Here is an 11,129-nt window from a genome sequence, read left to right as displayed (position 1 = left end):
TTGACGCCGTCTCTTGGTGGAACTTTCGTTCGCTAGACGACTTTAGATATAATCACACACCGGTAAAATAATTTTATATCCACATCCACAGAAGAAAAATAAGAGTTTACTACAAAATTCATTTTATTGAATGGCTTTCAAATTTGTTCTTCCGGTGAATGAAATACAAGGCTGCTTAGTCTTTTGAATGTTTTTGTCGATCTGAAACAAAAGCCTCAGGGGCTTTGAAAAAATCTTATAATTTTTCAAATAGATGTAAAAATCATGCATGGCCCATTTTTCGTGTATTACATTATACTTTTGCGGTTTCGAGATTTAAAATTCTTCCTAGGTTGTTATATTTAAGTTATCGGTTAAGTTGTTTAGTGCCAAAATGTTTTTCAATGTTTAAGGAGAAATCGCTTAGATTCATGGTTCAAAAATTAGTATTTTATCATGTAATTTACAAACGTGTTCAAGTGAAAATCCAAAGTTCTTTAATAAAGCGTGTGCTCAGAAATAGATTTTATCTTTGAAATCGAAACTAAATTAAAACACATTCAAAACAGACTCAACTTTTTATGACACCAAGAAAATTTTGAGCTTGTTCGAATGTGTTTAAATTTAATTTCAAAATAAATTTGAGCATATCATTTCTTAAAAAACTCTAGATTTCACCTGAACGCGCACAATGAGTCACTTCCTACAAAATACTGTTTCTCAGATCATTATTTTAGACGATTTCCTTGAAAAAGTTTTAAAGTAAATAATTTAACCGAAAACTCATATATAACATTCTAGGAGGAAATTTAATTTTAAAACTACAAAAAGTCATGATGTTAGATACAAATAAAATGGGTCGTGGTTGATTTTTAGCGTCTATTTAAAAATTTACAAGATTTTTAGTGGCCTTATCGACAAAAACATGGAAAAAAGCTATGTAGAATTTTGTTTACCAGAAAATGCCTTTTAAGTTGTTCAAGCCATAAAATGACTTTTATAAAGAATCATATTTTTCTTCTATGAAGATAAAGCTGTTTTTATGAAGGTGTCGTTCCAGCAAGAGACAACATCGCATTGTTTCTAAAATCCAACCGTTATAGGATAACTCTTTAGTTTCCATACAAAAGTGCATTTATAAAAAAAAATAAAAACCTTCCCAAATCCACACACCTTTCCCCAAGGCCCCAACTATTGATGGTAAAATGTTGCAAGTAAGGAGCACGAGCAATAATACAAAGTTGAAAAAAGAGTGTATTATCACCATTACGAGCGTTCAAAGTAGGGGCCCCGCCCCGGTGCAATGATCTCAATAACTCAATTTGATGGCCTTTTTTTTAATAATAATTTGATTGCCTTTTTAACTACGAAGAGTACTTACTGTGCTTTATTATCACGTATTAAAATCTCCTACTAATTACTTTTCCATTCATTTCTCAAATCCGAATCCTCGCAATTTCCCCAAATCCCCCCGCTTTCAATTTTCAGATCTTCACGATTTAACTTTCCCGATCACCGCGAAACACAAATGCCTCGTTCGCGTGCCCTTAAACCCGGCTTGATCCACTTCTTTTTTTTCATCCGGAACATTGTTTTCCTCTCACAAATTCCTCCAGACCATTTAAAAAAAAAGAAACAAGGCTGGTAGCTGGACAGCCGTGGCCCGGCCCCACTTCCATTCTTGCGCTGGAGGAAGGCGAGGAGCCCAACGCCGGCAGCGGCAGGTGGCAAAGGCAAATGCACGGGGAGTCTCCCTGCTACAGTGCTCGGGCTACAGCGCTGTCCGCATTAACGGAGAAGGAGATGCGGCAGCCATCCTTTCGAAGGCTGCCCAAGCTTTTTGCGAAAACGGAAGCGACACCGCCCGCCCGGTAGCGGCCGCAGGGAGGACGCTCTGCCAGCCTGCGCGACGCTTCCGTTGCCGCTGCTACCCCGCCGCGCTGTTGAATGCTCCGGGTCCACGGTGCCGCGGTGCACCGCGTGGAGGGCGAGATACGAAAGCACGGTGCGGGCCTACATGTCTGTGGGATGGAGTCCGTAGACCCGGTGCAGTTGGAGGGTGCAGCTGGAGGAGCGCAGCAGCCTTTGAACGCCGATGCGTGGATATCACCGAGGAGGTCCTAACGGTCTGATGACGGCGCCGTAAGCTAACGGCTTCGATCCGCCTGCTGCATGTACAGGTGTCCTCCCAGTCTGGAATTCCTCTCCTCCGTCACGCTAACGCCGGTACCAGACCGGATGGGACGCTGTGTACCCGGTAGGCAGTCTGCGGTGACACCTCGGGGCCCGGCCACGGGCTGCACCTTCTGTGTCACTGATTGCTGGGACCAAACATAGCAAGGACCCACGTGTCAGTGAGGGGCTTGGGGATGCGCCGGGTCGCCAGTCGCCCACCGGTGGTGGCTTCCGCCTTCCGGGGTTCGGGACTTCGGGCACACACAGTCACGTCAAGATACGGTTCGCCGCGGAGGCCGGAGGCAGCGTTGCCCCGACCCGGCAGGACTCACCGATGACAATGACTGGTGGGGTACAGTTTTACGGGGCCCACAAATCAGTGGAGTAATTGTTGCGTCCGATGCGCTTTGGCGTGCACCGAGGAAGTGGAGAGCACGGTGGGCGTTAGTGCGTGAGGTGCCTACCGCGTCCAATGCTCCAGTCCACGTGTCACCTGGTCTCGGCCTCAAGTTCCGGGCTCTCCCAACGCACGGTCCAGATGGGCCGATCGGAGCCCACGGACGGCCCCGCAACCGTAAGAGAGCGCACCGCACGGGCGGGTGGGTGCGGAATGACCTCGCTGCCCTTCCCTCCCCGTCGTACAGGAGGGCGGGCTGCTGGTACAAGAGGGGTGGGTGCGCTGCCCTCCCAGTTGTGGTCTGTTTGGAAAGCCGGAGGGGCCGGAAGGGTGAGAAGTTCTCTCGCCTTCTCGGAGACGTCGCCATCCGCTTCCACCACTCGGCGGTAACCGAAAACCCTCCTCCTCTGTTCCTCTGCCTCTCCCCCGCCTCCCTGTTCGTGGAAATCTAGGGTTTTGGCGGGGTTTAGATCGCCTGTTCTTGCCGCGGATTTAGGGAGGGTTTTTCTTTTGTGGATTGATACTTTTTTTTATGCCTTTTCCGATTTTCCTCTTTTTTTAGTTACATGGAGGGTTTTCTTGTTTTCCTTAGTGCAATGGCAAAGGTCTGATTTCCCTCTCTTTTCGTCGCGCATTTGTTCTTGTCATGTTTAAGGCTTAATTTTCTCGCTCTTTTTTTAGCCTTTCTACGTATATATGGAGGAGGGTATTCAGGTTTTCTTCTTTGTTATCTTAAAAGATTTATTTTTTATTTATTTTTGCGCGTTTTTCTATAGATGGTTTTATGGTTCTCCTGCTCATCATGTTAAAGATCTGATTTTTATGTGTTTTAAAGTTTTTTTAGAGGTATATGGTGGCACTGTTCATTTCTCTGCGGAAATGATAGTTTTTGAATAATTTTTTATTCGATGTTTGATAAATACGCATCTCTGGAAGGTCCATTCTTAAGAATAATAGTGCTAGTGCGTTGTTCTGGAAGGTTCATTCATAAGGGTTTTTGTGCGGCGTCGTTGTTAATTAGGGGGTACGCGCAGCAATATTCTTTGTTTTTTTGGGGGGGTTTCTTGGAGTCAGGAAATTTCGCCATGACTTTCCAAAGGAAAAGTGGCTTTTTTTTCTTGCCTTTCTTCCTGGATTTATTACCCTTTCAAATCTTTTGCAATTTTTTGAGGTCTATACAGATATATAATTATTGTTACATGACTCTTATTGTAATTTATTTACATTCTCATTTGTTTATTGTCATATGATATGATATAATTCGTTTTCATTATTTGTTGATGTGCAGGGTTGGGCGGAGGCTTTGCAGCTTTGGGCCAGATACATTGCTCTCGTAAGTATATTATGCCATATGGTTTACAATTTTGTGTGAGCATGTAGAACGGCTCCTATAAAGGTCCAGTAGGATGTTTCTGTATGAGTTGTCACTAGCAAATCTTCTACGGACTATGGTAGTGTGTTGTGTTCGAGGTCCTTGTTTAGTACTGTTTCCTTAGTTTGTTGTTTATTAATGTTTCCATAGTTTGTGAGATGATCATGATTTCATTTTTTTTTTGTTTTTAAATTTGTTCGGTCACAGCAATTGGCTTTGCCTACCTGTATGATTCTTACATCTATATTCTGTACTATACAGTGACTTCTTCTCTTCTTCATTGTATGAAGTATTAGGAAACAAAACAGATGCCAGATATTTAAATGTTCCAATTTCTAATTGATATAAGTGGAATATCTTCTATTGCTATTAGTGTGGGCTGCAAAATAATAAATTATCCTGATGTTACATTTTTGTTGCATATTTGGCCGTGATGGGACTTGGGAGTAGACATTGTGGTTTACTGAAATGTATACTGTTGGCACAATGTGAATAGTTGGCAGTTGATATTACTTTAGAGAATGTGTATGTGTATTGTTGGGGGTGTGGCATAAGTTAGGGACTCCCATTACTGTGTAATAAGGCCCAATTACTATTGAATTCCTAGTTTTTGTTGCTTCCACTTGTTGTACTTTTCTGAAATCAGATGTTTTATCTCTGTTAAAAGGGTGATTTACCTGTGTACTTGTCCTTCTGCCGCTTCAGTTGCATTGCTGCTTGCTTGAATCATACAGCTAGTGCCTATGTATATGTCTGATTGGGTTGCTTTGGATATCTACTCATGCAGCAAGGCTCACTAAATGGAGTCTCACAATGGAGAGGCTGATGACTTGCCTCCACCACCTCCTTTGGCTGCTGGTGTTGAGCCACTTAAAGCTGATGAAACAAAGGCGCCATTGAAACTTAGGAGTCCGGTCCAGAGGAATGGCTTTGGCAGAAAGGGGCAGCAGATAAAACTGATAACAAATCACTTCAAAGTTTCTCTCATGAATGCTGCAGATTATTTCTATCACTATTACGTGCGTCTCTAATCCTTGTCCAGTGTCATTTCTTTATTTTCATCCTCATACCTTCATTATCAATGCTGTTATCTTTTACTGGTTGCAGGTCAATCTGAAGTATGAAGATGATACACCGGTTGATCGCAAAGGGCCGGGAAGAAAAGTGATCGAAAAACTGCAGCAAACTTATGCTGCTGAACTTGCAAATAAAGATTTTGCATATGATGGTGAGAAGAGCCTGTTCACAATTGGTGCTCTTCCTCAAGTTAAAAACGAGTTCACTGTCGTGGTGGATGATGTTTCAACTGGAAAGTAAGCCTCAGTTATTTTGATTGATTTTGTCATTATCTACTCTGATGATAATTATCCCTAAATGTTAACTTGACTTTCTTGCTTTCAGGACTCCTGCAAATGGCAGTCCAGGCAATGACAGTCCTCCTGGAAGTGACAGGAAAAGGATCAGAAGGCCTTATAATACAAAGACATACAAGGTCGAACTCTCTTTTGCTGCAAAAATTCCCATGAGTGCAATCTCACAGGCCTTGAGAGGTCAGGAATCAGAGCACACTCAGGAAGCAATTCGAGTGATTGACATTATTCTGAGGCAGCACTCAGCTAAGCAGTAAGTAATTGTTTCATGCAGTTCAGAGGGCATATATTACAAATATTGCTGATATTATTGACGGTTCTTGCAGTGTAGCCATTCTCTGTCTTTAACCGTGTCCCTTTTTGCTTGCAGGGGTTGCCTATTAGTAAGGCAATCATTCTTCCACAACAATCCTTCCAACTTTGTTGACCTGGGTGGTGGTGTAGTGGGCTGTAGAGGGTTTCATTCTAGTTTTCGTGCAACCCAGAGTGGACTTTCACTCAATATCGGTCTGTTCATATCATCCATATGCCCTGTTTTAATCTATACAATACAATGATCATTTCTCTGTATGCAGTTGGTAATGTCTGCATGTGTTACTATGTTGTGCAGATGTGTCCACCACAATGATTGTGAAACCTGGTCCTGTCATTGATTTTCTGCTTGCCAATCAGAAAGTTAGTGATCCAAGCATGATTGATTGGGCTAAGGTAATGTTTCATGCTAATACAACAGATAGTATAGGCTGAAGGTTGAGTTCCATTTCACCATACTTTAGATGTTTATTTTTGCAATTTGTTTTACTTATTTATGCAGGCCAAGCGTGCACTGAAGAACTTACGGATAAAAACAAGTCCAGCGAACCAAGAGCAGAAGATTGTTGGTCTCAGTGACAGACCTTGCCGTGAGCAATTGTAAGTAGCGTGATGTGTTGGTGTTTGAACCGTTTTTATATTGTTTGCACTTTATTTTGTTCTCCAAGCTCTTTTTGAGTTCTGCATCTTAGTTTCATATACATTTTCTAAGTACTTGGTGATTTCCTTGCTTATGTAGATTCACACTGAAACATAAAAATGGCAATGGTGACTCTGAAGAGATCACTGTTTTTGATTACTTCGTAAAGAACCGTGGCATAGAGCTGCAATACTCTGGTGATCTTCCTTGTATCAATGTGGGAAAACCAAAGCGGCCAACATATTTTCCAGTTGAGGTAACTATTATTTGAGTAGTAGTGTTGTTCCTTTGCTGTGAATCTCTTTTCCCTGCTAATGTTGTGAAGATTGTTTCCATGTTTACCAGTTATGCAGTCTTCTGCCTTTACAAAGATACACTAAAGCTTTGAGCACACTACAGAGGTCGTCACTTGTTGAGAAATCTAGGCAGAAACCACAAGAAAGGATGTCTGTTTTGCATGATGTGAGTGATTTTTTTGGATTGAACGGTTGAACCTAGCAATTCTTTTCTTTTTGTTATTATATATAACAATAACAATTGGGCCTAGCAAGTTGGGTTATTGGTAGGCATGGTTTTCTTGAACTGTTGTTTTTTTTCATGTCAAATTGGGCAGGTACTGCAAAGAAGCAACTATGATGCAGAGCCCATGCTGAAGGCATGCGGGATTACAATTGCTAGAAGTTTCACAGAAGTTGATGGTAGGGTACTGCAGCCCCCCAAGGTTGGTCATTATTGTTTATCCTATATCATTTCAAACATCCTTTGTGGCTATGGAATTTTGAAGCTGTAAATCTTATAACTGTCTTTTCGTTCAGCTTAAAGCTGGGAATGGAGAAGACATTTTTACACGCAATGGTAGATGGAACTTCAACAATAAGGTCAGCATGTATAGCATATTCTTGCTTATGTGTATGTGGATTCTCATGATGTCACATGTAATATTTGAATTTCTGTTTTCAGAGGCTCATTAGAGCTAGCAGTGTCGAGAAATGGGCAGTGGTCAACTTTTCTGCACGATGCAATGTCAGGGATCTTGTCCGTGATCTCACCAAGTGTGGAGGCATGAAGGGGATTGTAAGTTTATTTTCTCATCATGTTACGCATTTCCAGATGTGTTCTAATTCATGTTCGGTATTGTATTTCCACATGTTCTAATTTACTTGTTTGGTATTGCAGATGGTTGAAGCACCTTTCGATGTATTTGATGAGAATCCTTCAATGAGACGGTCACCTGCTGTAAGAAGGGTTGAAGACATGTTTGAACAAGTGAAAACTAAGCTTCCTGGAGCACCCAAGTTTCTTTTGTGTGTTCTAGCTGAAAGGAAGAATTCTGATATTTATGGTTGGTTAATACTACTATAAATCGCTGTTAACTTCTGTGGCACATTTTATTTTCTCCTGTATCATTATGCCATTGACCTTTACAGGGCCTTGGAAGAAGAAATGCCTTGCTGAATTTGGGATCGTAACACAGTGCGTGGCACCAACTAGAGTCAATGATCAGTATCTTACAAATGTCCTACTAAAGATAAATGCAAAGGTCTGTAACTTCGCCCTGAGATTTGAGAGCATGGCTACATTTGTATATGGCAATTATATATTTTTGATATTTTTTCCCTTTTCAAACAGTTGGGTGGCATGAATTCGTTGCTCCAAATTGAGACATCCCCAGCAATTCCTCTCGTATCCAAGGTCCCAACTATAATCTTGGGAATGGATGTATCCCACGGCTCTCCTGGGCATTCTGATGTACCGTCCATTGCTGCTGTAAGTATAATTTTTGTAATTTTCTGTGATAAACAATAAATAGTAGCTACTGTGACAGTTCTGATTTTGTTTTTCTTAGGTTGTTAGTTCTCGTGAATGGCCTCTTATCTCGAAATACAGAGCTTCTGTCCGCACCCAATCACCTAAAATGGAAATGATTGACTCATTGTTTAAGCCACGGGAAGCTGAAGATGATGGTCTGATCCGGTAAGAGATCTTTACCTGCATTACCATTGTTAAGTTTGATCATGTTGCACTTTGCTGAGTATCCTTTATGTTCTAATGACATGCTTTCTCCCGTTACTTGTTACTTGTTGGAATTTGATGTATCTTCAGGGAGTGTCTGATTGACTTCTACACCAGTTCTGGGAAGAGAAAGCCTGACCAAGTCATCATCTTCAGGTCTGTTATTATTTTAAACTATCTGTTTGCAAATCTGGGTAGTTAACTTTTTTTGTGGAAGTAATTGTTTGGTTCAGAAAATTGGTTGCCTATCTCCTGTCTCATCTGTTTTGTTATAGCACCAAGCTGATCTGTGTCTAATTATAGGGATGGTGTTAGCGAAAGTCAGTTTAATCAGGTGCTGAACATTGAGTTGCTACAAATCATCGAGGTATTTTTTGTTAGCAACTCTATTGGCACGCTCTATTGGTGTTGTTGTCATGGTTGTTTTATCCAATTATGCTGTACTGCGTGCTTGTCCATATTAACATGGTCCTATTACCTCTTCAGGCTTGCAAATTTCTTGATGAGAAATGGAATCCGAAGTTCACGTTGATTATTGCCCAGAAGAACCATCACACTAAATTTTTCATTCCTGGAAAGCCAGATAATGTTCCACCTGGTAATCTTCATCACCTACCATTCTGCTGTTGCAATTGTGTAGGCTCATTTATTGGTGACCTTATTATATTCTCTAATCATCTCAATTGCTTTATCTGTAGGGACTGTTGTGGACAACAAAGTCTGCCATCCAAGGAACTTTGACTTCTACATGTGTTCACATGCTGGAATGATCGTAAGCATTTCTGCCTTTGTATTTGATCTACAGTCAATTGGTGTCGTTTTGCCCTGAAATGAGAAATGTCCTGCATTTGTAACCCCACACTAAAGCAACTGTGTTCGTATTTAAACTGCCAAGGTGCTTCACACCATCAGTGGTAAACTTGGTTGTAATATTGCTCCAGTAGATGGCCAAATTTGAGGTTGTTTTATGTGTCTGCTTGTGCTGCTATCACCTTGTTTCAGTGTGTATCCGAGATTTCACTGAAACTTGGTTCTGCTGTCATTAAGTTTGCCTATGTAGACATTATTTTTTATGTGAATTGATAGATCTAATTGCATGTTTCTTTTTTTGCCAGGGGACTACGAGGCCAACTCACTATCACATCCTGCATGATGAGATAGGCTTCAACCCTGATGACCTGCAGGAGCTGGTGCATTCCCTTTCTTATGTGTAAGTACCAAGCAGAGGCTTAAAAACTTTTGCTAACCTATTGCCCTGTTATTATGAAAAAACTTGCCTGCTCACTAGCTATTTTGTGGGACTTTATTTCAGGTACCAAAGGAGCACAACAGCCATATCAGTTGGTAAGTTTACTCTGGCAACTTTTCTTTTTGTGTGGCAAACTCATCACCTCCAGTAGCTTGTGTATCAGATCTGTGGGAACTGATTCCATTGTTTGCCTGCCTGCAGTTGCTCCCATCTGCTATGCACATCTTGCAGCTGCTCAAGTCGGCCAGTTCATAAAGTTTGATGAGATGTCAGAGACGTCCTCCAGCCATGGCGGCCATACTTCGGCGGGCAGCGTCCCTGTCCAGGAGCTGCCCCGTCTGCATGAGAAAGTCAGGAGTTCGATGTTCTTCTGCTGAGCATCTATAGCTTGCTGCTTCGGCATTTTTCTTTGGCATGTGCCGTGGCCTTACTTTTGGTGGGTGGTTTGGTCTGAACCCTGGTAGTAGTTATGTCTGGTGGCAGTAAACGCTCTTGGATGATGCCCATGAACTTATGAACTTGTTGCGGCACTTGGTGCCTGCCTCTGGAAGACTTGGTAGTAGGATGTTAAATGCTAGTTTTTAAAGCATCGCTGCAGTTATGTTTGGCTGAGGGCTTGTTGCAGTGCTTTGTGCCTTGCCTGCCCTCAGGGAAGACTTGGAAGGTTGTCGTTAAACCATCCATTTAAGCGTGTTGCTGGTTCGATCTATGAGTTGTGCTGTCGTGCTTATTGTCTGTCCTGGTTGCTGTTTTCTGCTTGGTAGTATGCAAGTGTGGTTTCTGGTATGTTTCAGTTGTATGCAAGTGTGGTTTCTGGTATGTTTCAGTTGTATGGAAGTGTTGTATGTTTCAGTTGTATGCAAGTGTGGTATGTTTCAGTTGTATAGTGTGGTATGTTTCAGTAGTGGTTCAGCTTGAGATTGAAAAATTGGAGTGGATGGCTTCATTTGACTACTTGGGAGTTGGGACCTGCTGGTCTGGTGACCTGTTTGCTTTCTACACATTGCTGCGAATTGGGCTGTAAGCTCCTGTTTGTATTTGCCTTGGGTTAAATAACGTTGCTAACCAATAGCTTGCAAGAGCTTACAGCATGTGGTGCTTGCTGGGATTGCACATGGAGCTCCTATGGGATTACAGGTTCTACTTTTTATTGCATGCCAAGTGTGATATTTGTTTCAGTAGTGGCCCTAGCTTGAGATTGCACACATTGGCATGATCGGATTACATTTGGCACTCTGGGCTATTTGGGACTTTCTTGCTGGTCTGATGGTCTGCAGTAGCCTGAGCGTTGGTACGGGATGAAGACGCGTGCTGTACTAGGCGGCACCTCTGATGGTTACTGCTGCTCAGTATTTATACGAGTTGACCCTGTTTGCTTCGTACACGTTGCTGCGAATTGGGTACGCTCAAGTAGCTTGGAAGATTAATAATACTTTAAAACATAATATTGCTCATTTTCTCAGTCCCGCAAACTCTGTAATCCACATAATCGCCTGGTCCCATAAAAGGGAGTAGAACATGTAGTCCTAATCAAAATCATCATCGCCCTTTCTCCGTTTGATTAGGCTATGATAAAGTATGATGAGGCTATGAGCAAAGAATCTGATACTTAGAATCGTAGA

General features: G+C 42.0%; 1 protein-coding gene across 1 annotated transcript; it reads left to right on the top strand.

The window, feature by feature from the left end:
* Positions 1-2,822: 2,822 nt before the first annotated feature.
* Positions 2,823-10,326, top strand: LOC136449825 (protein argonaute 4A-like). The gene is made up of 24 exons (XM_066450023.1): positions 2,823-2,937; positions 3,840-3,884; positions 4,711-4,942; positions 5,031-5,236; positions 5,325-5,546; positions 5,664-5,800; positions 5,904-6,001; positions 6,108-6,205; positions 6,345-6,501; positions 6,591-6,707; positions 6,859-6,966; positions 7,061-7,123; positions 7,206-7,319; positions 7,422-7,587; positions 7,673-7,785; positions 7,875-8,012; positions 8,092-8,219; positions 8,349-8,414; positions 8,562-8,625; positions 8,745-8,856; positions 8,957-9,030; positions 9,374-9,468; positions 9,571-9,602; positions 9,709-10,326. Exons 3-24 carry the CDS (start codon positions 4,724-4,726, stop codon positions 9,882-9,884), a joined length of 2,703 nt encoding a protein of 900 aa, XP_066306120.1. The 5' UTR covers positions 2,823-2,937; positions 3,840-3,884; positions 4,711-4,723; the 3' UTR covers positions 9,885-10,326.
* The last annotated feature ends 803 nt before the right edge of the window (positions 10,327-11,129 follow it).

The sequence above is a fragment of the Miscanthus floridulus genome, chromosome 5 (assembly GCF_019320115.1).
Source record: "Miscanthus floridulus cultivar M001 chromosome 5, ASM1932011v1, whole genome shotgun sequence".
NCBI lineage: Eukaryota > Viridiplantae > Streptophyta > Magnoliopsida > Poales > Poaceae > Miscanthus > Miscanthus floridulus.
This window is presented reverse-complemented; position numbering and strand designations above follow the sequence as displayed.